The following is a 27353-nucleotide window of genomic DNA, read 5'->3' as shown; positions in this document are numbered from 1 at the left end:
TTTACTCTTTCATAAGTATTTATACAACCAAATTTCATGTGTGACATTCGGTTTAGGGGTGGGGTATCATGAATTTTTTGTACAATTACGAATTAGCCAACTCATCCCTATGAGATCAGGTTGGAAGAACTTCAGGGTCTGGGGGACGTTTAAAGACCTGCTCCCCACCCTGCACCACACATCATCTGCCAGATGGTTTCTCTGTGCAGTCTGGGTCAAAGTATAGAAAGCAGATGCTCTGATCTTGGTGTGGCATGTTTCCAAACAGGTTTTAGGCGGCAGATCAGACAGCCAGGCTCCCCATCAAGAAGAATCTCAAGTTCAGTTGGCGTACATGACAAACAACCAACACATTGGGGGACAGCACACAGCTAGATGTCGACAAAAGCCGGGGTGGGGAGAAGGGGAGTAGACATGAGACGGGGAGGAAAAGATCAGGGCAGCTAAAGGATTGGTGGCACACAGTGGAGCTCATTGTGTCTAACCTGATTATCATTTACTAAACTCACGGGAGAAAGCTTGTTGACGTCAGTCGGTGTGTGACTGCACAACCGGGTGGTTAAAAGTGATGCTGCTTGTAAGAAGTTAGAGACACGTTTGGATCACCACAGTGATCTCGGTTTAGGTTTTTAACAAAAGATTGACATGGTGGTCTTCATAAGTAAAAATGTTCGGTCTTTGCTGTCCATCTTCAAGAAGGGTAAGTAGACAAAAAGCTGTTCTGTTCTGACACATAATGTTTATAAAAGAAGCATTTTAAATAAAATAGTATATGTCTTTTCAATGTTGATCTAGATTAGTCTAATTTTTTACCTGTACTTGAGTGTTATTATAGACTTAATAAATACTAAAACAAAAATGGCTGTTCTTTGCCAGCAATAGGTGCAGACGTACAAATGTCCCATTATTACACTTATACAAAGAGAGCTATGTGCTAAACAGATCCATCAGAAAATCTGTCTGTGTGTCTGTAACAGGTGCTCTGATTCAAGAGTTTTAGACTTGTGCATTGAAAAATGAATGAAGGTTAAGTCAAATTTTTTATGAGTTTGTTTCTGTCTTGAGTGTGTGTCATATAGACGTGAGACATTTTATGTATTTCTCTTTTAAGATATATAAAATGAGTGATTTGTGAATCGGACTCTTACAGTGCACTTACTGTACCTCCAGTCTGTGTTGTGATTTTCTATAGCATCACAATGCCTGCAGTGTACAGCGGGACACCTGACACCCCCCTGAGGTGAACTTAGACAAGGAGCTTAAAAGTTGATACCAAGTGAGCCATTAGAAATCTGCATAAATTACTGGGTTGGAAGGGTAAATGAGGAGTTGATTTTCTAAGGGAAAGTCCCTGTCTTAAAAACATTCTGAATAACAATGCTTTCTGAGTCATCACAACTGTTGTTATCTCATGCCAAGTAAGTTTTATACTCAGGAGGTGCATAAGGAGCAGTGTTGGGGAAAGTTACTTTTAAAAGTTATGCATTACAATATTAAGTTACTCCCCAAAAAAGTAACTTATTGCGTTACTTAGTTACTTTTCATGGAAAGTAATGCTTACGTTACTTTTAAGTTACTTTTGCGTTACTTTTTCTTACGTGGCTGAGGCTTGATCTCTTTCAGGCCTTGCAGATGTTTTTTATGATTGCAAAAATGTCAAGCTCTGGCCTACCATCTCCGTTTCTGACTTAAACTGTTCCCGCGCAGGCGCACAGAGTGCGTAATTCTACGTTAATATGTTCAGTTTAATTCAGTACATTATTTTATTTTAAAATTGAATTAATTAAACTGAAAAGTAACTCAAAAAAGTAACTCAAGTATTAATGTGTACATTTATAAAGTAATACGTTACTTTACTCGTTACTTCAGAAAAGTAATATTATTACGTAATGCACGTTACTTGTAATGCCTTACCCCCAACACCCTTAAGTGTCCTCTTTCTAAGTTTTGCACCGCTCTCCTCTAAACTTTACAAATATACCAGACATCAGCGGCCTCATTTATAAAATGCTGCTTAGAAACTATCCTACATTTGATCTTACAATCATTTATCAAAAATGCATACGTGTGATTCATAAACCGAACGTACGCACACAAAATGCGCGTACCCCTTTCTTTCAGATGTGAAATTTATAAATCGCAAATAATCTTGAACTTGTGCGCAGCTGAGCATTTTCAGATCTCCGCCTTTAAACAATGCTTAATTAAAGTCATGGACCTATAAAAGAGCGCTTGTCAATGTTTAAACCCAATTTCGAGCAGCAAGAATGGCTTAATACTGCCAAAAACCTGCAGCAATCGGAAAAACAAAAGTGCGTACGTCTGCTCAGAAGCACTGTTCAACGTCAAAGACAGTTTTTATAAATATGGACTTTGCTGTGAATTTTTGCGCTTTATAAATGAGGCCCCAGAAGTGCTTTTACGTATCCTTAAAAAGTTCAGTTTCTAAGGCGCTTATTTGACTTTTTGATGTGGTAATTAAGCTATAATGGAGTTTAAACTTAAAGTTTGACTATGTCAATACTCGCAATGTTGCATATCTGTGACATAGCACGCAAGAGCCAATGAGCCAGTCGTAAAGCAATGTGTTGAAAATTTGGATCTGTTCCTCGTAATCGTATGAATTTTGTGGTTTACAGCGAATGAATATAATGAAAATATTTTTTGAATTTATGTTGTGTTTTGGCATAATTATAATTTCATATAAGACGACTGCATAGGAGAAAACGCTTTTTGTGTGTCATGACAAACAAACTAAATGTTACAAAATGGTTAAATGATTAAAGAAATGTTATTCATTTTAAGGTTTTAAAGTCTAGTCTTATTTAATATTGTGCATTCTGTGAGTCATAAACATCTTATTAAATAAATGAGTAAACTGTCTTGAATAAGTCAGAAAATATGACTGAAAACATGTCATTAATGAGAGTAAGAAAAGCCAAAGCCCATGCCCACGATTATAAAATTTATATTTATACGTACAAATCTGTATGCCTGTAAAACTGTTAATACGTAAATAATTAACATGAGATCACGTTGGACGGGTCCATGCTAATAAAGTTAATAAAGTATTTGGTATGTGCTGTTCTTTAGTACGTTTAGCCTGCCCTACTATTACCACACCAGGGTTCATGTTAAAATATCAGTCCGTCTATTAGTGGACGAGGAACATCAGGTGCATTGTCCTAGATTCACTTCACATCTTGATTCACCCAGCCAAATTCAACAAGAACTTGTCTTTCTTTCTGTAAATTATATTATAAAGTCATCTATTTTGTTTGTAACATATAATGGTCAGACTTGATACATTTACTGCGATGTGTTAAACAGAACCAGAAACGTGAAGGCTAATCTGGTATTAAAGAGCTGGAGAGATTACCTGGTCACAGTGTGAGTGTGACAGCTTTTGGTTTGTTGGAAATGTACTGACAACACAACCCTGTGACTAATGCCTGCCTAACTGCCAAACTGTAAAACACAATGAAGCATGAAGTCAATACAACTTGGTTTTGCAAGTCAATTCAACCAACTATTTTAAGTTTTGACTTGTAATAAGTTGACATAACTTATAAAAACAAGTAAAAAAATTGTTTAACTTAATTTGTTAAGTTAAAGTTACAAAAATGTATGTTGATTTGACAATTTTTACAGTTTAGTTTTTATTGGACACAGAAAGAACATTCCAAGTTACATCAGTCACGCACACACTTGCATTATAGGTTAATAAAGTGAATATAAGACGTGCCCTTCCACCAAAACCTCCACTGCACATGCATTACCATCTTGATTTGATTTGAAGGAAACAATTAACCAAGAAAGACTTGGATGACTGTGATTTGATGACACTGAATTTTCCATGATCCCTCTTTGGTGATCTCATACCGCATGTTCCGAAGAAGAAAAACTGCATTCATTGTGAGACCAACAACAGCTTATTTCTCTTTTTTCAGCAGGGCAAAAGCAGGATGATCAGAAAAAGCTGAGTGTACACTATACAGCGTCTCAGCACCACCAGGACAATGTGTTCATTGAGGGCTGTAGGCCTCAGTACCTGGAGGACTTACATACTGAGGCCCGGGAAGGACTGAAGATCTTACAGCAGGAGGGTGAGCTTTTATCCACATCACATCAAATACACAACAACATACTGATCTATGAGATGTGCTGTTCACAATCTGCACCTTACAGAGTCTTTCTTTCCTGCAGAGCACAGAAATGGGCTGGATTTTCAGGATGATCAGAGTTTGGTAAGTTTTTATGAAACTTTACTTGGGGGGGGCAGATAGGGTGGCCATTCGTGCCAGTTCCGCCGGACACATCCCGAACATGTTTTCGGGTTCGTTCTCCGGAAGTCGCGTTGCTCGACCGCATAGGTCATCGAGGTTCTCACATTTCAGTTAAAATACATTAGAAAATTAAGATTTATTTCTTTTAAGACATACAATCATTGTAGTTTCATTCTTACCTTGAAATGTAACGGTTGCTTTTCTGAAATTAAACCCGAAATATTAAACCTTGATGACGTATGCGGTCGACCAACGCGACTTCCGGAGAACGAACCCGAAAACATGTTCGGGACGTGTCCGGCGGAACTGGCACGAATGGCCACCCTAGGGGCAGACGGATGGACAAAAAAACAGATCACCACATTTACACAAATATGGTAAAATATGCTGTACCATGAAATAATTTGAGAAATAAATATGATGAAATGTGAACTGAACCATCATTTTTAAGAATTTCAGACACATAAAGGTGTATCAATTGTGTGGTTAATAATAAAATTTCTCCTACTCTGCCCTTAATTCCTCCATAGCCAGAAGATGCCAGCTCGAGAGATAGAGATGAATCATTGGAGACTAACAGCACTGCTGGAAACTCAATCATCTCAGCGTCTTCTGCCTCAGCAGTGTCCTCTCGTCCAGTGCTTACACGGCAAGGTATAGCATGCTGACTTAAGGCCTAAAAATAAACTGTGCTCAGTGGCACATACAACCTCTTTTGTTTTGTGCTCTTCTCTAATGTGCATTAAGGTTTAATGTATTCATGTGCCTCCTGCAGGACACATAGGGAAGGTGCACTAGCAAAACATAACAGCTACAACTTAGATTTCATCTAGATTTCCAAAACACCTAAAGGAAATGGGATGGGTTATGTTTGGGTACTCTTGGTGTTTATTCCTTGTATTTAATCCTCCGGTAGGTTCCACATTTAAGCCCTTAAATCCAGTTAAAAGGTTGGACAGGACAAAGAGGAGAAGTAGAAGAACAACTATTATGGGCATACCACAGCAAGTCCAAAAAGAACTGGGTATGGGAACTAGTAAACTATGCTTGTGTTATTTTCATTTGCAATTCAGTTTCTGACCATGACCTTAAATATAGAAACTTTTATATGAGATTAACTTTTTTTCAAAAGATAAAAGAATGATTACTTTGTTTGGTTTCTATGAAGATATGGCAAGAGGAACCATACAACAGCTTCCAAACGGAGGACAATTCAGTGAAGATGATTCATCTGGCAGAATTGTGATCCCAACAATTGATGGAGAACCTCCTTCAGGACATCATGAAGGGGCTCGTGTACACCTGCAAAATATTGAGGCTCTTCAGACATCGAGAGATGAGGAGCTTCTAATACAACACATCCAGTCTGTCTATCAAGATGACATGTCAGTAAGCCGAAAGCTGGGAAAACCAATATGCCCATTGCAGAGGCCTAAATCTCTGGCTGTGCCAGGCATGATCACTTCCACTTTACTACAGGAGCCTCAAGGTCCTGTCATGTCCATCTCACCACAAGCAACATATTTATCCAAGATCATTCCAAATGCAGTTCTGCCCGCTGCAATAGACATAATTGAAATTAATCACGGTCCCTGCCAGCATAGCGTCAGTGCGATTAGCAAAGGAAGCTCAACAGCTAGCCCAGCTTCTTCACGGTCGGGAGGTAGAAGAAGTGAAGGTCCAAATAGCACCAGCCGCACGCGAAGCCATTCACGATCATCAGAGACTGTTGTCTCCAACTCCTCAACAATCTCTTCAAGAGAAAATGGTTCACCAGTATGTGTTGCTGACAACACCAAAGAAGTCTTAAATGTAGACCCAAAGGACATACGTGCTACAAGCTCAAACAGTAATATAAGTACTAAGCAGAGAGTGGAGCACAAGGCATCGAGTGATGCAGAAGAAAACATCAGAAGCAGTAGTCCGTGCTCTCGTAGCCTCTCTGTTATGAAGACAAAACTACCACCAGCACCACCACAGAGAACCTATTCTCTGCACCATGAGAAACTCAAACGGAGATCAAAGGACTGTGTAAATGGAAAGGATTTCAAAGATATGGCACCAAACAATAGACAGAATTTATCAAAAGGCTTAGAGTCATCTCTGAAGTCCAGTCCAGTCAGTCCAGACCAGGCTTTTACCGGATGTCAAGCTGCATCAAGTAGTTCATCTCCACAGAAAATCACATCTAGTGAAAGTAAATTTGATAGGACTTTGTCTCCTTCGAGTGGATATTCAAGTCAGAGTGGCACACCAACACATTCCCCTAAAGAGGTCAGTCCCTCCTCACCTGGAAATAGGAGCGCTAAGCCTTCAAGATGTACAGGAGTACAGACCTCCCCAGTGGTCTCAGTTTCTTCATCCATGACGTCTCTGTCTTCAGTTACTTCAGACACCACACATCATGATATGCAAACTAATACCACTCCATCAGAGCCACTAAAGCTCTTCCCTCCTGTTATAATAGCACAAAATAAATCAACATCCCCACAGCAAACAATCACCCTCAGGGACCGGTTTAACATTCCACCTCCACCTAAGGTAAAGGCCCCCTCTCCCCCACCTCCTGAAACCTGGATTCACAATAAACACACATTTGAACTGTTATGTGGCCCAGGTCCAAACCTCTGTAGGTTACATCAACTTCAAAAGCAACAGAAAGAGACATTCACTGGTGATACTCCAAACACAGATTTGAGGCATAATGTTACGCAAATCATCCCAGAAATACAGACGTCAGAAGAAACAAGCGTTGTGTCTCAACTAGAGACCAAAGAATTTGTATTGGAAGAGCAAAATGAGACAGTGCTACAACAAGTGCATGAACAAATTATGGCAGAACGTCCAGCAACAAGATCAACATTACATAATGAACCAAGTAAACAAGAAGATCCAGAAATTCATGGCAAGGCAAGTAAAAATGTTCAGACAAAAGATCAGAGAAATGTAGAGGACCAAAAAGAACAAGGTATTCAAACAAATCCTAATAAGAAGGTACCAACTATTGAAGTTGATCAACCAAACTCCAAAGTGAATACTTCAACTGCAAAGTGTTACAAAACTGAAGCAGAGAACCAAAGAGACTGCACCGTAAAGGACATTAGTAATCGAAAATCTATGCAAACTCTAAGTATAGAAGTACATGAGGTCAGTGGCATTTCTCCACCCTCTTCTCCACCTCCAGCACATCACCCACCACCACCACCCACTAAACAATTGTCATCCTCTAGAGTGTCCATTCTAGCCCCCGATGAGGAGAAACATAGACAGGAGACAGAGGTAGAATTTGCATCTCTGGAATCTTCTTGGCCTCCACCACCACCACCCATAGATGGTTCAGCTGACTTGATTTTTGAGGATCAATATGAACCTGAATTTCCCCCACCACCTCCTTCATTTATCCATGAGCCACTCTCTGATAATGGTCTTGAAGAATCATGTGAAGAGAAAATCAACTCAGTCTGTGATACGGGCAGTGGTTTAGAGAAAACAATTACCATTCTGCCAAAAAGAACTCTACTAAACAGTACGGTTATGGAAGTCAGGCAATATGACAAGCCAAAATCTTGCACCAACATCTTACAATTACCTGTGGACCAAGCTGACTCTTCTGAAAAGTCTATACATTCACAAGATGAACATCAACCAAAGCCAACTACGTCAGCACAAGATTCATCCGAGCAAGCTTCACCTGATCTCCAGGCAGAGTCTAATATTGTGCCTCTTGCACCTCCATTGCCAGTGGAAGACCTATCTACTGTCAACATCATAAGGCAACCAAATCCAGTAAACAAAGACGACAGAAGCAAAGAACTGCTTTGTCGACACAAGAACACACCAGTTCCAAAAGAAGATGCCAACATTCCCCTTGTCACACCTTCTTTACTTCAGATGGTGAGACTACGAGCTGTAAATCTTGAAGATCAAGTAAACGATGATAGCAGAACAGGTACTGAGGACACAACAAAAAAGGATCAGCAAATCGCTAATAACACTACACCCCAAAAGCCTATTCGCAAATCCTTGACTTTAAAATCGAACCAACTCACAACCTCTACCACGGTCACAGCCCCTTCCATGTGTCTACAAGAGGCCATACGTATGAAGACCGCTGCCCTGTCATCTGGTGGAGTACCAGCAATGCTTAATTCACGCTCAACTGCTAGCACCGGTTTACCATTGCCCAAGTCTCCTGCGTCAACAGCCAGTTTTATCTTCTCCAAGAGTACAAAAAAAGTCATCCTTGAAACACCTACATCTCCCGGCACCCAGTCAGAGATAATTCAGATTTCCGACCAAGCCAAGATGATGATTACAAACGGCACAAAAAAGCCAATTAAGGTCCCACCACCTGTTGCTAAGAAACCAGTGCATGGACTAAATCCCCATAACAAGCCAGAGATCACATCAAGAGATAAGACAGAGAGCTTGACAAGTGAACAAATAGTAAGAGTAAATGGTGATGCAGTGCATCCTGCTGGTCGGTGCGCACAAGCATCAATGAGCCCAAGATGAAGCAAGTAAGAAAGCAGATTATTTCAATGCATGAAATACAGGTTGAAATTAGAGATCAATAAATAATAATAATTATGATAACATTTCTTTTTAGGAAGCGCAAAGAGGGGACGCGTGATGTGTTTGAAGACAAAGCAAGTGAGATTTAGATTAGGGATCCACAGGTACCATACCTGTCTTAAAAGCCTTAGCCTGGAAATGGCCTTCAAATGTATGCAAAAAGTTTTCCTCCGTAACCCGTTTGATATAATAGCTTTGTTACAGCTATTTTTCTAAATGTTAAATTGTCTGCTTTGAGAAGTCACTTTGAGTTTATGATGGATGTGCTTATGGACTTTGTACATTTTCAACAGCTATGACCGCAAGACTGAAGCGACATCTAGTGGTCGCTATTGTGCATCTGTGTGCAAAAATATAAAACCCTGTATTATCATTTCTTGACATCAAGTATTAGGGATCCACTGAAATATCAACCTATAGTCGATATTGGCAGATTAGAGGGATTTTTTTCTTTATGGGACATAGGTCAATTGTTTAAAATTAGCCAATGATCCCATCAGATTATATCCTCATCATCATTTGAAACAAGGAGTTAAAAGCAAAACTATCGGTATCGGTAGATATCATTCTAAGTAATCGAATATAGGTATCGGCACATACATTTTGTATCTGTGCATCCCTACCAAATATCCTTTATATGGTTCCTCAAGCACACCGATTCTAGCTTTAAATCAAAGAAAGTTGATTGTACTAACAATTTTGAACATTTTGTGCTACTGCAATTGACACTTTCAGAAATTGCTTCTAGCAAATATATAATTTCACATGTACAGAACTATCAAGTTAAGTTCAAAACTGAGAACACGATATAGACACAATACACATTTACTGTCCATTAGATAAAAGCACTTTGTGAGCTAAAATGCTGCATTACTTTCTGTTTGAACCAGCGAGCAGTGAAAGTATACTGATGACTGATGGTCCCTCTAGGACTGATGTAAAATATATAGTATATATATATATATAAACACTTTAGTAGCTGTTCACTTTAAAACAGAAGTGAAGAAAATAATTACACTGTTTTAAAAGAAATATGCATTAAAGATATTTATAGATTTACCATCGTATGACTTTTTATTTTGGCTGATCAGTGTTTCTCAACAACTATGACCTCATCATAAAATAATACATAATAAATTTACAAGCATGAGAAACTGGCATGTTTTAGAATTAAATGATGTACACGGTTGTATGGTTCCCCAAACAAAATGCAAAACATCACCACAAACTCTTTACAATAAAATTTTACTTGTCAACATTAGTAAATGCTTTGGCTAACAAACTAACAATGGACAATATAATATTTTAGCGACTGTTAGTAAACAGTGGTTTATGTTAGATATTGTGCATTAACTGATGTTAACAAACACAACTTTTGACTTAAAGGTGCCAAAGAGTGCATGAAATAATGTTAAATTGTCCTCTGATAGCTACATAGAAGGTATGTGGCTTTATTAAGTGCAAAAATTATCCAAAGACGGTTCATATACAACCCTAGGATTTGCCTTAAGAATAAAATGGTCTATTATTAACTTATTTGAAAGGGTCATGAATAATAATGTTGAGCTCTGCTCTGATTGGCTGTTTGTCAGAGCAGCTCCTTCAGTAGCTCTGTGTGTGTGTAAACAGACCTTATGTTTGAGCCTGTATCAGATGAAGATACAGATTTTGAGAAGTATATCAATTGTTTGGAGATTGCTAATAGACGTTTCTGAGTGGTAAGGTTGTGTTGTTTCAGTACAGACCTGCAAAACCTAAATGTAACGTCAATAGTAGAACGTCAGCCTAAACGCTAGCATATAGCATATTATGCTAACTCAGCGGTCACAATTTTGTTTTTAGCATTGTAACAACATTAATTGAATGTAGTGTATGTGACTGTTTGAGTCTCACAATAGGTCATTACCATGTACAGAACTCTTATTATTCATCGTTGCCTTCTTAAATACAGTTTTACATTCCACGGCACCTTTAAAAAACACACTGAATTGTTATAAGTATTGTTCATTGTTAGTTCATGTTAACAAATGCAACCTTATAGTGAAGTGTTATGCTTGTGTTTATTGCAAGTACTTTTAATTACAGGAAAATACATACAGAAGATGAGTTAAAGTTCCCATAACCTTTAATCAGGCATATTAAGAGCAGACAAATTCCTTAAGAAACTGATAGAAGAAATGAAACTCCCTCCTTCAGATGAGCACTTCGTGTCTTATGAGAACAGCATGATAAGGATGAAATATGTGTGTTTTGAGCTACTTAACCATTACTTTTAGATTAATATATCCTAAACATTCTATATATTTCCATGAAGACATTTCAGAACCGATTGTTGATGGTAGATATTTTGAGAAACACAGTGAGGTGAGTCTAGCTAATGTTTCCACCCTTTAGTGTTTTACAGGTGATCGGTCCTAGTTTGGTCATGAGGGTTTTATCTTTCCACTGTGCAACACACTCATCTGAGATCTTCAGATCCACCTGAAGAAATCACACATATTAAACAGATAAGAGTATGAAATTGTTGGATAAATGTCCAAGTCCAAAAATATAAAACGAACATACCTGTAACTTCTCAAACACCTTTTTCTTTGGTTTCAATTCCTCATCTGGTTTGCCCGATTCAAACCCCTCGACGTAAACGCGATCACCCGGCGCCGAACCTTCTGGTGGATCCAAAGGCTCTACTTTCCTGGGATCTCCCTCACTGAAAACATTGACATTTAAGGTGATGATCATTACAATGAGTTGCTAAGTAAGGGATAATGTATACGCAGCTGGTTGATCGTAGAAATAAGCCCGACAGCAGCAGTCTGTATGAGTTGGGCTGAATGGGCTCCCTGTCTATTATCCCACTTATTACATGGCATTAAATAACTTTTAAATATTTAATTTTCTCATTTTTAACGAATGCAGACCCAGCAAATGTCGCGACTGGCCAATCAGAAACAAGTATTCCAACTAGCAGTGTAATAAATTAGTATATCAGTCCTGTTCCTATAGTTCAACCGGTAATGCAGTCATGGGTTTCATTTTCAAGAAACACGCTGAGCTTGTAATGCACATCGCTTTGGATAAAACATCAGCCAAATGCATAAATGTAAACATACTAACATTGAAGCACACAGCAGCATGGCTTGAGATTCGATCCCCCTCATCTTCTGGGGCTTTAGGTTGCATAGCAACACAACAGGTCGGTCCTGGAGCTGCTCCTGGGAGATGTAAGCCACCAGTCCGCTCACTACGGTCCGAGGCTGCTCCTCCCCAACATCAATCTTCTCTAAATACAGCGAGTCTGCATCTGGATGCTGTTACAACAAGACTTTTGTAAGGGCTACGATTTTTCCTTTAGACTGCTGAACTGATCTCTCATTAGAAGGATCATATACAATTATAAACACAAGTGCTGGCTTACCTTCTCCACACTGATGACTTTGCCCACTCTGATGTCTAGTCTGGACGGGACAACCTCCTCCCCCTCCTCTGTTGTCTGTTTGGGGTTCCCCTTCGCTCCTTCTAAAGAGCAAAAAACACAAACTCACATGATAATGTGTAAATGTTCCTGTAGCTCATTGCATTAGCAGTGCAAAGGGTTGTGGGTTTGATGCACAGGGGACGCAGATACAAATAAAATATATAGCTTGCATGTTACTTTGGATAAAAGCATCTGAAAAATGGAGGAATGATTAACAATCTAGAACAGTTTTTATGAGATTGTGATATATGCTAGTGTCTGTAGATTGTTACTGACCAGTTATTATGTAATAAAATAGAATAAAATACAAGGCCGCCACCCTTAGATGTGTTTGATCAGGGTTGTAGTAAAAAGAATTTGAACATCACTCACTGTTTTTCGAGGGCCCTGGATAGGCTGAATTTGTCAGGTTTCTTAACTCCGGAGACTCAAACTTCTTCCTGATGGGGTCCAGCAGTTTGTTCAAGGCCACCTCCACCGAGGCCTTCAGGTCACCAGGATGGATTTTCTGCAGTGGTCAACATATTGTGGGATTACATTTTGAGGGGTTTCCACTGTGTACAAGCATGGCGTACCAATACTAGGGCCCTATGATTTCTGCGATGCGGAAACGAGGACGGAATCATGGAATCCAAGCATAAAAATGGAATTTACTGTACAACACGGAATTTGAGATTAAACTAAACGGAATTTGGATAAAAAATTAAACTTATTTCACGATACTAAAACGTGATGCATAACACTGCAAATCACCGACCAAAACAAAGTGATTTCGTCAACTGTGCTTTGTTGTATGCATTCCCAAACACTTTTTAGCAGTGAAAAACATCCACATGCCGAGAATTAAGGGCTCGTTATAGTTGTACGTATGTCCTACGGCGTAGTCGCGACGGCGTAGGCTCCACATCGGTTTTCATTTACACTTTTATGTCGTCGTCCACGTCGACGTGCAAGCAAGCGCGCAGACCGCTGGTAGGCAGTATCCACGCGCAGTGTTCGAATTATGTCAAAGCTTATGGGGGGTCCCCTACCTAAGCCCCACCCCCTGGTCAAGCCCCACCCCCCTCATTATAGGGTCGCTGTGATTTGACAAAGTCAAATGGTTTTAATCAAAGAAACACCAAATTACCCTTAACTCAGACCCTAAAAGTTTTTTACCCCTCAAATTAGTTTGAAACACTGGCAAGGCCAAAAAAATTTAACAGAATAGGGGTGAAATAGGGTGGGGCTCAATGCCTACTCTCAAATTACATATTTTTACTAGTGGTTAAATGGATTACATTGCATTTTTTTAATGCAAGTTTAGCTAAAACTTCCCTCAACACACCTGCCTCAAAGTATCTAGTCTGCCTAGGCCAGGGGTGGGCATCGAGGGCCACAGTCCTGCAGAGTTTAGCTTCAACCTTAATCAAACACACCTGAATGTAATTTTCCAAACAGTCCTGAAGACTTCAATTAGATTTTTCAGCTGTGTTTGATTAGGGTTGGAGCAAAACTCTGCAGGACTGTGGCCCTCAGGACCAGGAATTGCCCACCCCTGGCCTATTAAGACCTTGATTAGCTGGATCAGGTGTGTTTGATAGGGTTGGAATAAAACTCTGCAGAGACACCGGCCCTCCAGGAGCAGGAGTGGACACCCCTGCCGTAGAACCTACGCACGACTACCGTATATACCCGAATATAAGACGACCCCCCAATTTGCAGACTTATTTTTTGGGAAAAAAGCGATTTTGTGGAAAAAACAGAAAATAATTTTATTTGAAAATTCTAGTGATACTTCAATGGAAAAACATTTTAGCACCATTCATTAAATATTTGGATTAATTTGTCACAAAATAAAGTGCACTCTGTCAATGAATGAGTTCAGCAATGAATGAATGAGTGACAAAAATGAATAACCTTTCCTCAAAAATGCAATAATTATGTAGGCCCATGTATGTATGTAACTGTGGTACTGTGAAGATAGATAGAAAAAAGACCATCTGCTTTAAAAACAAACACATCTAACCTATCGCGTTGGCGCCCTCTACTGTTTCCCTGTGATTTTGTCTATATGGCGAATATAAGACGACCCCCCCATTTTTCAGTCTATTTTTAGTACAAAAACCTTGTCTTATATTCGGGTATATACGGTATAAATCAGGCTTTAGGAACACCATTCCATCGATATGCTCCATTGCTTCCTGTGTTGTGCGTTTGTTTGTATCATGTTTACGATGATGTTACAGCAGTAGAGGTGGCGTAACTACAAGTCTGTAATCACACCCACTCTGAAGTGGTACAAAACTGCAGTAAAGCGAGCTGAGCCACGTCGTCCTGTCCCTTGCCGTACCACGCAGTACAAAAGTGCAATAAATCAACAAGTGAGAAATGTGAATATTAAAAGAATCATGTGTTTTAATATGTGTGCTGTTAGGTGAACGTGAATTGTGATGAGATACCTCTGCAGCAAAGTCCTTCTCTACTTCCTCAAAGTCTGTGAAGACTTTATCACCTCCCCACTTTGCATCTCTTTTAATGACAAATTCTGAAAGACAAAAGAAGAGAAATGCTTGCATTGCTAACCAACATACAGTATGTGTCCGACAACAACAAATTCAGTATTAGCGTAAATCTCACCGGAGTGCAATGGGAAAACCACATGTTTGACGAAGGACAGGACTCCATTATTCTGGATGTTTCCAGGCTCACAAAATGCCTTCTTCAGCTTCTTCTTCACCTCCTCCTTCTTATCCAGGAGATCAATCTTGGATTCCTGAGGTCAAAGGTGAAAATTAATGAAAAATCTATAAGAATGGACTCGTTTAAATCATTATCATTCAAATAAGGAGAAAATGAATATTTTTTAATGTTTTAGCATGTACTATACCTCCTCAGAGGAGCTCATCTTTCCGCCAGTCAGTCCAGGCACCATCGGGTTCATCATATGAATGCGTTTTGTGTAACCGAGTGAGGGCAGATACTGCAAAGAACAAACTATATAAATATCCCTGTTAACTACACACAGATGACATAAAAGAATTCTCACTGGCATTTTTAACAGCAAACCGATCCTAAAAGCATAAGGATACCGTCACCACCGGATTGGTCAGCTTTTATGACGTGCGCTTATTGTATGAATGTTCATATGAGGGTATTTTTAACAAGGTAAACTTGCCAAGAGCTTATAAGGGAGTCAAAATAGCACCAGGAATTTCTCCTTTATATGCACAAAACGAATATATAATAAACGCTCGTCCCGTCTTAACAAATTGTGTGATTTTTGAGGTCGCATATTGGTCCATATTATGGACTGTTAAAAAAAAGATGGACGACGCCCGTTCGCTCTCTTGAAAAGGGAAGCCGTCAGTGTCCCGATACAGAGCTGAAACCAAAGTTCGGGGGAGACAGTGTTCACTACATGAATCCCACCAACTCAGCAATTGCACCAGAGTTTGTTTAAATCAAACCTAATCTGCCAAGTGTGTACACACTCCAAATCTACCTTCTCTGCTAATGTGAAGATTTTCCTTTGGTCCACACCCCCAAACTGAGCATCCACTTTTAAAAACTCTTCATCCAGAGCCTGAGGGAAATGAAGACAATTTTTAGACTTTCTTCACGTGTAGTTTTTGTAAACAGTACAGATCTCTTTAAAGAATACTGAAATATACAAATGCTATCAAAATATGACATAAATACCTGTAGTCCAGGATACAGCAAACCACTCAGTAGGGGATGCTCAACCTGTTTGACCACCTCAGCACCTGCCTTCTTGGCATCATGTTCGGTCACCATGGATGATAGCCGGTACACATCAAGAGTATAGTCTCTATAGAGAACCAACAAGACATGAATGGACATTAAATCAGCATGTGTCACCTACAAAAATACAGGCCTGGTGTCACAGCAGTTTTTTTTTTTTACATTAAGCCAGAAATAGGGCTGCACGATTCTTGCTAAAACGTGAATCACAGTTTTTCTCCATGGGAAATGAGATCACGATTCTCTCACACGATTCTCATTTTTTCAACAAGCAACCTTATTGCACACAAGTAACTTTCAGTTATAATAAAGTCCCAGACTTAACAGTCTTAAAAGTCTCTTTTCGTTATTTTAGATCCCTTAAGATGAGTAACTTCAAATCTGTGCGCTGTTAAACATAAACAAAATAATGTAAACAAAGAATTAAAATAAATAGCACCTGTTCTTTTTGTAAACTCCAACTGGCCAACTTTAAAACTTTAAAAACACTAAGACCCAGTTTTACAGACAAGGCGTAGCTACAGACAAGGCTTAGCTATAGCCAGGACTAGGCCTTAGTTATATGAAGATGTTTAAGCATATTTTATGAAAAATAGGAAAGACACTACTGGTGTGTATCTTCAGACATATCAATGGCACTGGCACATTTTATGGTTATTTTCAGTTAAAACAGCTCAATCATGTGTCTTTGTCTAGAACTAGCATAAAAGGGGACATTTCACACTTTTTAAGATGTAAAATAAATCTTTGGTGTCCCTGTGAAGTTTTAGTTCAAAACACCTAAAAGATAATTTATTTTAACATGTTAAAATTGCCACTTTGTAGGTGTGAGCAAAAATATGCCGTTTTTGGGTGTGTCCTTTGAAATGCAAATGATCTGATGAAATGTAAACACTGGTCGTTTATTTGAAATTGAAACTCAATTGTGCCATCATTTATTTTCTCTTTCTCTTTCTGCATTAAATGGCAGTGGCATGGTTGAAAAGTGCCCTTCTGACATCACAAGGAGAGCCAAATTTCAATGACTCATTTTTCACATGCTTGCAGAGAATGGTTTACCAAAAATAAGTTACTGGGTTGATCTTTTTTACATTTTCTAGGTTGATAGACGCACTGCGGACCCAATTATAGCACTCAAACATGGAAAAATAAATGCCCCCTTTAAGCCTTGTCTGTGAAACCGGACCTTTAAACACTAAACGATCAACATTTTGAGGCACTTTTCACACAGAAATGATAGAAAATACATGGAAAAGGCATCTGGGATTTGTCCGCGATCGTTTAAAGGGATAGTTCGGCCAAAAATGATATTAAACCCATGATTTACTCACCCCCAAGCTGTCCGAGTTGCGTATGTCCATCGTTTTTCAGACAAACACATTTTTGGATATTTTATAAAATGTTTTAGATCTTTCAGTTGATTAAATGTAATGTTACGGGGTCCACCCATAGTCCACGACCTTCAAGTCCAAAAAAAGTGCGTCCATCCTTCACAAAATAAATCCAAACGGCTCCAGGATGATAAACAAAGGTCTTCTGAGGGTAATCCGCGCGGTGTTGTTGTAGAAATATCCATATTTAAAACTTTATTAAGTCACTAAGAAAAGTGCGTACACTACGCTAATACTCTCTCCTGAACACAGAAGAGTCTAAGATGGCGGCATTACCGGAAGGTATTTATTTTCGTTAATAAAGTTTTAAATATGGATATTTCTACAACAACACCACGCGGATTACCCTCAGAAGACCTTTGTTTATCATCCTGGAGCTGTTAAGATTTAATTTGTGAAGGATGGACGCACTTTTTTTGGACTTGAAGATCGTGGACTATGGGTGGACCCCGTAACATTACATTTAATCAACTGAAAGATCTAAAACATTTTATAAAATATCCAAAAATGTGTTTGTCTGAAAAACGATGGACATACGCAACTTGGACAGCTTGGGGGTGAGTAAATCATGGGTTTAATATCATTTTTGGCCAAACTATCCCTTTAAGTCGTTGCTCAAGACATATTTTTATTCTTTGGCTTTTAATGTAAATTGAGTAATGAGATATTTTGATGGTGTTAACTGATGTGCGTTGAAGTGAATGTACCGTTCTTGATTCTGTGAAGCACTTTGGTCAACTCTTGTTGTTTTTAAATGTGCTATACAAATAAAGTTGAAGTTTGATTTTTGGTTCATTCACACTGCCAATGATTTTCTGTAATCTGTGTGTGCTGTAAAGATCCCTTAAAGACACGTGACGTGTTTAAAGTCCTGCACTTCTCCGCAGCGTCTTAAGTTTGCTTATTATTCATTAATTCCAGTGTTTCCGCTATATACATTCAACCGTGGCGGCCCGCCACGCCTAAAACATCCCCGCCACGCCTGCGGTTGTGGATAGAAGGGATACAGCAAACGAAATCTCGACGGATGAGCACTGCTTAATCCTAATCCTTCACCCAAACCCAACTCTAAACACAACATTTCACAGGATTGTAGGATGTATGTGTATCTCATGTAGCCAGAGCCGCTGTTTTCATCCTAAAAATCCTACCTCCAAATCTAATCCTAAACTTTTTGGCATTTTCTGAATCCCTTCTAGACAAAACCCGCGGCGGAAGCTCGCAAAATAAATAAAGCTATACCGAAATGTCCGCCCAGCAAGAAAGAAAAAAATTCCTTTCTGGATTCGAATTGTTCACTCATTTATAAATAAATCTCCTAAAATATCATAATTTCCCCCATGGGTTTAGTTTCATGCACAAATAGATTTAAATCAACAGATGATGATTAGGCTACGTCTCTGTTTTGAGAAATAATAATAAAATAAATAAGTCTACACGAAATATGTTATAATTATCAGATTGACAAAACGAATAAAAAAAGTATTTGAGTTTCTGTTCTTTTTTTGTGATGCGCTGTTAAACCAAAGCAGCAGAAAACACGTCATGTTTTTAATGATTTTAAATAAGCACAAGGTTTTCTCCTTATTGTGAGTTTACATAAATAAAAATACACAATTTACAGATTCGAATGTTATTTTACTTTTATCTGTCTGGCAATAAATTAAGGGTAATTTAAGTTGCAAGGTCATCACGCGTATGCTGTTCACAGGCGCATATACACGGACGCAGCGCGGGGCTGCGAGAAAAGACATGATTAAACTTTCGATTTAACATATTACGAGTTTTTTGGACATTCATTTGTAATCACTGTACTCATATTATCAACTTATCTGGACATTAGTTATTCAGAATATAGGCTATAAGCGCAGCGCGCTGCTGACCGCTCAGCTGTCAGTCAATCTTCTGTGCTTTAGATCGACACTCACAAAGTTTCACATTAAATCATGGGCGTCGGAAGCAAATGAAAAGTGGGTGGGTCCCCACATAGCCCCCCCCCACCCCCGAAAAATACATTTACTGCAATATTTGACATTTTCATGTTTCCTTTTAATTAGCCTGAACATTTGCGTTTATTAAATTAAAGACAGTAGCCTATTGCGGTCGAAATTCTGGTAATAGCCCTTTAAATATTTTGCAAATAATGACAGATGTCATGTTTCATTTATCTTTCTCTGTGTCATTTTTTTCTCTACTCTGCTGACAGTAGGCTACAATGTTTATTTTTTATTTTGAGGAAATAAAAGGAAAAACGAATGAAGGTAAACTGATACAACTTTTGTATACCTTTTTTATTTGTTATACACAATCTCTCTTTCTCTCTCTTAGAGAAATATAAATGTGAGATTCTGGAAATGAGATCACTTTATTTTATGGTATCCGTCGGGAAACAATGCTGTCATAAGAGTTTGAGCATGTGTACTTCTAAAACACAATCGATTAAACAGAGGTATGACTTTATGAATTATCTGCAAATGTACCTCGCAAATAATAAAAATATGTGAAGACGTTCATATCGCAAATGAAAAGTAATTGGCTTCTGTAAAAAAAACTTGACAATTATCCAGCGATCGTGCCATAACCAAAATAAACTATTTTACAGCAGTAATAATATTTTAACGAGTAGCCTACTTTCAACGTTTAAAAAGGAACCACATTTAGTGCTGTGTAAATTATCATTAAAAGCAAAACGGGAGTCTCTGTGCCTCCGCGACAGACGCAATTCTTCTGGCATCTCTCCTCATCATCTCCTCTTTCTTTCTTCTGTGTCTTGAACTTGGGGCTCGAGTCCGAAGGTTCGAGCTGCCTTTAAGAACACCAAGCTAAGTTCGTTTACCGTTAATTATTAAGACTAAATGGGCAGGCAAACTCGTGAAACAATGAAAGTAAAATAATCCGCTTTAATATGGTTTTACACGTCTATAGAAAATATACTATAAATAAAGCAGTTATTAATTTCCCTAATCCATGGTTTTTTGACATTTACTTCTGTTTAAAACGTTATACATTTGGAAAATGAGGTTTTCAGCACTATGTTCGAACAGCAACTCAGCGTCCACTCACCCCCGCGAATTATGTTTAAAAGCTGAAACGGGTCCGCGGTGTAAAAAAAAGAAAAGGTTAGGGATCCCTGCTCTAGTGGAATGGATTTGGACTAACAGCGCTTTGATAAGTGAACAGACAAATGCGCTAAATTAGAAAAAAAGTGGGTGGGTCCATTATCATTGGTCTTAAAAAGTGGGTGGGTCCTGTCCCACCCACGTATAATGGTTCCGACGCCCATGCATTAAATGATAAGATATTTGTCCAAAAACAAAAGGCTAAATACTGAATACAACTCATATAGGACTGCAAGACATAAGTTGAATCTGTTTGGAAGGAAACTTATTCCCATGGAAGAGAAGAGCGTTGGTAATAAAAACTGGAGGCAGACGGTGAGACTGTTTCATCTGTTTTCAGACGAAACAACAGGGTCGGGGTACCCGCGGGTGAAACTTCTAATATTTGATGTAACGGGTGTATAATAATATTAACGTGTTATATGCGTTGTAGATCCAGGTCGGGACTCAATAATATGCGAGCGTGAACTGCGGGTCTAACATCCAAGAACAGAATTCGACTCGATTCCGATAGGTAACAGATTTTAAATGTCCCCGTGCTTATTTGTGTTTAAGATCTGTCTGCGAAGAGCATAACGGTTTCTATAACTGCGCGATTTGCGGTGTGACCGGGTCGGGGTCTTTATGTCAGACAGGCCGGGTGTGGAATAAAATTGCTGCCTGCTGATGTCGGATGAATGTTCTGTCAATCACAGCGGTGCGGATTATCAAACAGGACTGTGCGTGACTTTGCAACAGCAAACCCGAGCACGAACTTGCACACTACATTAAAACTACAATGAAAGATCCCTATGAAGCTATAAAACTTACGTATTTTTAAGAAAATACAGTTTAGATCAAACATAGAAAAGCAATATGCTATAAATATAAGGAAAAGAAAATGATAAAAAATACATGTTAGTTTACTGTAGCCTATTTTCTACATTAAAAAAAATAATGTACATTTATAATCATCATGGGCGCCCCCTGCCGCCACAGCTGGAAAAAATCCTAGAGGAAACACTGAATTCTATCTCCAGAAACCACTGGCATGCGTTTTTCTTTATGATGAGACTATAAAGGAGCGTGTGACGCACCGTTCTAGTATGCTGGTCAATGATCTCAGCTTCAGTGTGGATATCTGATGAGCTCCCTGATCTCTGCTTCAGTTCAGTTTGCAGACACTTCTCTTTTATGAATCTACCTTGTGGCTAGAAGGCATACAGCTACAGCCAAAATCTCATGAAATCTCATCGAATGAGCGCTATATTTCACGGGATTTGGGCCGTAGTTGTATACATCCAAGCCAGAACCACTGTTTTTCATCCTAATATCTATGTGACTTGCATCCCTAATCATAATGCCTTTAACATGCTGTTACCTGCTAAGCTGAAAATCTGTGCCTTTGACAAATTTGAGCTTATCAAGAGGGACTCCGATGCTCTCCAACATGGCTTTGATAATCTGCTCATAATACTTCACCCTGAGCTCCAGCAGCTCCCAGGGAGCCTTCATGTTGTCCAGGAAGGCATGAAGATCTGCAAAGAGGATGGTGACCTAAAGAAAACAAATAAGAAAAGATAAATGTATGCTTTGATATGTGTAGCATTCTGATTTTTAAAGTCCCCATAAAGAGGAAGTCGACTTCCGTATTGTGGAGCATTTCCGAGAGAAACAGAATATCACACAAGTAAAATAGTGGGCTTTGCTTGTGTTTTTTCCACTGTGTATTGGAGTTTTTGCGGTGACAGAATTTACCCAGCGGTTAATTAGGGCATGACAAACTGGTGATACCGGTCTCACCGGGTGGGAGGGGCTTATAAATGTGCATGCAGGTGTGCACATTTTACTTTCACTTTTACTTCTCACTCAAAACATTATGGTTATAGCATTGTTATATGCTTATGGTTAATTATTTTGCACAGTAATATGACAGTAAATGTGGCACACCCAGATTTTTAGATGCACACCCAGAGTCTCTTTTCTGGCTATGCTACTGCACCGGTTATACAGACTATCGCAACAAGCCTACTGTGTATTGATTGTATATAGAAAAGTAGCCGTTTATTCCCAAATGCAGACTGACAGTTGGAAGGGCGAAGTTAACAGATGTCCACGCACAAGACGTCTAGCTGACGTCATCAAAGAATGATCGCCACAAGAGGCCAGAAGTACATTTTCAGATTTTATATATTCAAAATATAATGAGCAACACTGATAAATTGTTTATAAAGAAACTGCAATATTACATAAAAAAATAAGAATGGTTAGTTTTGATTTCATGGGGACTTTAATAACAAAAATATTTATATCCGTAACTTATTCTCTACAACAAAATGTAATTGCACTAATATACTGCAGTTTTCCGGACAGGGTTTAGATTAATCCAGGACTAGGCCTTGTTTATAATATTAGGACATTTAAGTAGTTTTTACAAACAAACCTTACAAATAACAACACAAGTGTTAAAACAATGGCACTTATATATGTTAAGATATGTCAATACAAGATGTTTTTAAATTAAGGCAGCTCAAAAATGCATTTTAGTCTGGGATCAGGATAAACCCTGTCAAGGAAATCGCCCGAGTTTACAACCTATGGACTAAACTTGGTTACTTAGAGCCAGTGCAGAATGACAAAGACAAACCTCACAGCCTGCTTTCAAGAAGTCAGCGATCTTTGACATGGGAACAAAATAAGCCACATGGGGTTTGCCTGTAGTTGCTGTACCCCAGTAAACCTTCAGTTCCCTCTCCTTCAAGATCTCCTTTAATTTCTCCTCACCAAGAACCTCCTAAAGAAAGAACATTAGTGAATGCCACATACAAACTTTACAACCAAGTTGAGTCTGACAAACAATTCAAGATAACAGATGGATGCTGAGGTTCTCACACCTGAAGGTTTCTGGTGATGAGCTTAAATTTCTCATCAGGACTCAGCTGCTCACCCATGGTGTCTTCTTCCTCTGCAAGACAATTTGAAACTGAAAGCCTTAGCAAACCAGCAAAACAAGTAATGCACCTAAAGTAAACATTCTTTAAAATAAAAGTTCCTGAACTGTATGGTTCCACAAAGAACCTTTAACATCCACAGAACTGTTTATCACAGTGGTTTTACAGACCAAATCATCTTAAAGGATAATTCCGGTATTTAACACTTTGGGTCTCATTTCTGGTTCGTTTTGGATGAACTACAGTGATGGACACAGAAATTTGGACAAAGGGTCGTGTCTTGAGTTTTTGACTTGTTTAGAAGCGTCTCTTGACTGCTTCAGAATGGAAGTCAATGTCCATGCACAAACATGTCATTAAAACAACACTTAACGTTCATTTTCAAAACTGTACTACTCACCGAGTGGTGCGTGGTGTTCGTTGATGTTTAAAAAACAAGTTGTGAAGCGAAATACAGTTTCTGTCGTGTTTTATTTGGTATTTTGTAAAATTCCATTGACTTCTCTTGGAAGACTCAGTGCTCGCTGATATATCACTCCGCCACTTGGAAACAGAGAAGGGTCTGTTTACATGTGTTGTAGTTTTTTCGCTCGGTTTCTCTCAGAAGACATTTTTCCCATATTTGTAGGGCTGGACCAGAATATTTGAATATTTGTTCCGTGGGTTGACATTCGATTTTCAGTTTTGAGATTCGAATATATATATTAATATTTCACAGCGTTAATGCAGAGCTTTTGCCAAGCAGGAAGTGCGCTTCACGCTCCCGCTCTATAGGTGGCGCAGAGAGCCCAACATCCATAGCCAACAGCCACCAAACGCCACCAGTGGAAGAGATCGCCTCGAACGGAAACTGCGCTTCCTGCTTTGGCATTCACGCTAATAGTGTTGTAAATAACGTCCAGTTTCTTGCAAAAACTGATTGATTTGCTTCACAAGACGTCAATATGTCACACGGAGTTATGGGGGATTACTGTTGTATTGGATATATATGCTTTAGCTCTTAAAGTGTGCGGATCGGTTGACTTGCATGACAGAGCACTGGGGTTTCTGCAAATATCTTCCTTATTGTTCTGCTGATGAAAAAACATATTGGATGGTGTAAGTGTTATAAATAAACTTAATTTGGAAAGTATGCTACCGTTTTATTAGTTTGTTGAACTTCGTTCATTTATTTTCGTTGTTTTATTTAAATAGCCTACCCTTTACGTTGTCAGTAATTACTGTGCTGTTAATTTCTGATACGGGAGTGTTTGTTTGTTAGAAAAATGTAAGGCTACCTTATTAAAAGTGCTCTTGTGTTTTGTTTCACTAATGCTGTTCTCGCAGGACGCGTGACAGGCATGCCGAGTGTGCTAATGCTTCAGACTCAAATATAGAGCGGAAGTATATACGCGGTTGTGAGGTATCTGAAAAAATAGTTCCACTATAGCAAATAACACGGATTGAAATCATACATTGCGCCAATATATTTGTTTTTAATCATCAACGAACACATGCACCACTCGGTGAGTAGTACAGTTTTGAAAATGAACGTTAAGTGTTGTTTTAATGACATGTTTGTGCATGGTCATTGACTTCCATTCTGAAGCAGTCAAGAGACGCTTCTAAACGAGTCAAAAACTCAAGACACGACCCATTGTCAAAATGTCTGTGTCCATCACTGTAGTTCATCCAAAACAAACCAGAAATGAGACTCAAAGTGTTAAATACCGGAATTATCCTTTAAATAATGTAAAGAACATTTTGTAAATGTTCTATCTTTATATCACTTTATATCGTTTATATATTTAATATTGGCGGAGTAAGATCAATATGACATGAGTGAAATCAAACTTTAATCGTCTTATAAATATATTTTATGAGACTTTATCCTGGATTTCACAGACAAGGTGACATTATGCAAACATTATGCAAATATTACGCATCTCTATCTTTAACTAACAAACACTGAACACACCAAACAAACTCATAATAATTTACTTGTGTTTATTGGTGGCAGCCATGTGTCAAACAATACTGTAAACGCAAAATTACACTACAGTGACCAACCACTCCAGATGAGCTGACGACTGCTATGAATGAACTACTGAGACCTGAATTAAACATTTCACTAACGAATCATGCTAATGATGAGAAGGTGAAAAGTCCGTTTAAAATCATACTTCGTATGCAAAGGACATTAGTGATAATAAATGAAAAAGCCGCACGAACAAATAAATGAAATCTCACCGGTGGTCGCAGAGAAGCGTGTGTGCCGGTGTCAATCTCTTCCTGTTAGTAAGATTTTTCATCACGTATTACATAATAAAAGTCCTCAGGCAATAATATACACATTTAAGAATATTGTTTTATTTATAAATGAATTTTTTTTGTAAATACATATGAATTTATAAAGAAAAAATACTACATACTAGTCCTTAAAAAAATTAAGCAGTCTGAATTTTCAAAATATGTTGCTATGTTGTTGTAGTGTTGCATCAGCTATGGACAATCTATTGTCGAGCTATTCAACGCTAGGAAGAGTAATCGATTGACAGTCTTGTGCTGAGTTTGTCATCCAGGGGGCACCCAAAACATTTATCACAAAAAATACACGTTATTGTATCTATAATAATAATAATAATAATAATGAAACGTGTATATATATTTATTTATATTTTATATTTTCTAAATTATATATAAATAAAAATATATTTAAATAAAACTTTTCTTAAATGTATATATATATGTATGTGTGTGTGTTTAAATATACATAATATTTACACACATCACAAACTCATATATTATGCAAAAAAATACTTTTATTTTGTATGAGATTAATCTAGATTCATCTATTCCCAGCCCTACTATATATATATGAGACATTTTTTTTCTACATTTTCTACAGTAAATATATCAAAACTGTTGATGCAGTTGCCAAGAAATTAAATTAAGTCGATTTTCTAAATATTTTGAATTTTGTTTTTTGGCACCCTCACATTCCAGATTTTTATATAGATTTCCAAATATTGTCCTATGCAAACCAACCCTACATCAAAGGAAAGCTTATTTATTCAATTTCAGAAAATTTAATTAAAACTGGTTTTGGGGTCACGTCAGGCTAAAAATTTGCCATTTCACAAAATTGTAGTTATATTTTTGTAATTTTCACTTTATTTATTATGTGGCATTAAATTGTTGTTTTGGAACAACTTTAACTACAACTGTTAGACATGGCAACTAAAGTACCATATCAATTATAAATAAACTCAATAAAATAATGACATAACAAGGTCATGTCAACAACTGAAATCAATGTAAAATCAGTTTGTGAAATCCAACCTTGATTTCTCCGAATCTCAATTAAATTATGAGCCTGGATTTTAGCCTGTTTCACAGACATTGTTCAGATATAGAATTTGAACCTAGAAGACAAAGCAAAGACTTTTAAACAGTACTTAGTGTTTATTAAACATTTGAACAGCTTCTTTTTAAATAACAATAAGGATTATCCCATCTAAAACCAAATCATTTATTTACCATCATTAGCAAATCTGTTAAATAAACACACTGTATTTGGCAATATCAGAAGTCAGTAGATTTTTCCTAAACCTGTGATAATGATAATTACAACAACATACAAATCCATGCAAAATTGGAACAAGTTATAAAATGACAATACATCTAAATTACGCACTGATGAGATTTTAATGTACATCATATGTACATATGAAATATATATTTACAAGTAGTTTCATTTCCTAAGAAAGAATATGAAAAATGTTGATCTATGTACATTTTTATCACAGCAGCACATACTGTACAATTATACTGTATTCAAATATTTGACACAG

General features: G+C 38.0%; 2 protein-coding genes across 5 annotated transcripts in view; one reads left to right on the top strand and one right to left on the bottom strand.

Annotated features, from left to right (window-relative positions):
• nhsl3 (NHS like 3) overlaps positions 1–9918 on the top strand; it is a 49698-nt gene extending 39780 nt beyond the window's left edge. For 2 of the 4 annotated variants that reach the window (XM_065294561.2, XM_073812773.1), the window contains 6 exons: positions 3954–4106; positions 4207–4247; positions 4817–4940; positions 5203–5310; positions 5455–8806; positions 8896–9918. In XM_065294561.2, the coding sequence (XP_065150633.1) occupies positions 3954–4106; positions 4207–4247; positions 4817–4940; positions 5203–5310; positions 5455–8801 (3773 nt within the window). In that variant the 3' untranslated portion in view covers positions 8802–8806; positions 8896–9918. Of the gene's footprint in view, positions 1–3950; positions 4107–4206; positions 4248–4816; positions 4941–5202; positions 5311–5454; positions 8807–8895 lie in introns of all 4 variants that reach the window. The other 2 variants (XM_065294560.2, XM_073812772.1) reach the window with 1 other exon arrangement.
• Positions 9909–25791, bottom strand: yars1 (tyrosyl-tRNA synthetase 1). Its single transcript, XM_065294567.1, has 14 exons — positions 25750–25791; positions 23464–23534; positions 23217–23363; positions 21951–22126; positions 16018–16147; positions 15821–15901; positions 15206–15298; positions 14956–15091; positions 14778–14863; positions 12709–12844; positions 12277–12377; positions 11976–12169; positions 11427–11568; positions 9909–11342 (listed from the first exon to the last, which is right to left on the bottom strand). The coding sequence occupies exons 2-14, from the start codon at positions 23518–23520 to the stop codon at positions 11232–11234; spliced, it is 1590 nt and encodes a 529-aa protein (XP_065150639.1). The 5' UTR covers positions 23521–23534; positions 25750–25791; the 3' UTR covers positions 9909–11231.
• Positions 25792–27353: the final 1562 nt, after the last annotated feature.

Source organism: Paramisgurnus dabryanus, chromosome 19 (genome assembly GCF_030506205.2).
Source record: "Paramisgurnus dabryanus chromosome 19, PD_genome_1.1, whole genome shotgun sequence".
Taxonomy (NCBI): Eukaryota; Metazoa; Chordata; class Actinopteri; order Cypriniformes; family Cobitidae; genus Paramisgurnus; species Paramisgurnus dabryanus.
Note: the sequence above shows the minus strand (reverse complement) of the source record. Positions and strands in the feature narration are given on the sequence as shown.

What these genes read in the sequence shown, in the direction of transcription:
- yars1 (XM_065294567.1), bottom strand. Translation starts at nt 23,520, where the DNA reads ATGGGTGAGCAGCTGAGTCCTGATGAGAAATTTAAGCTCATCACCAGA. An exon ending in TCTTGAAAGCAGGCTGTGAG is followed by an intron (nt 22,127 to 23,216) that starts GTTTGTCTTTGT and finishes TGTTTTCTTTAG; the next exon opens with GTCACCATCCTCTTTGCAGA. An exon ending in TGCTGTATCCTGGACTACAG is followed by an intron (nt 15,902 to 16,017) that starts GTATTTATGTCA and finishes CATTTCCCTCAG; the next exon opens with GCTCTGGATGAAGAGTTTTT.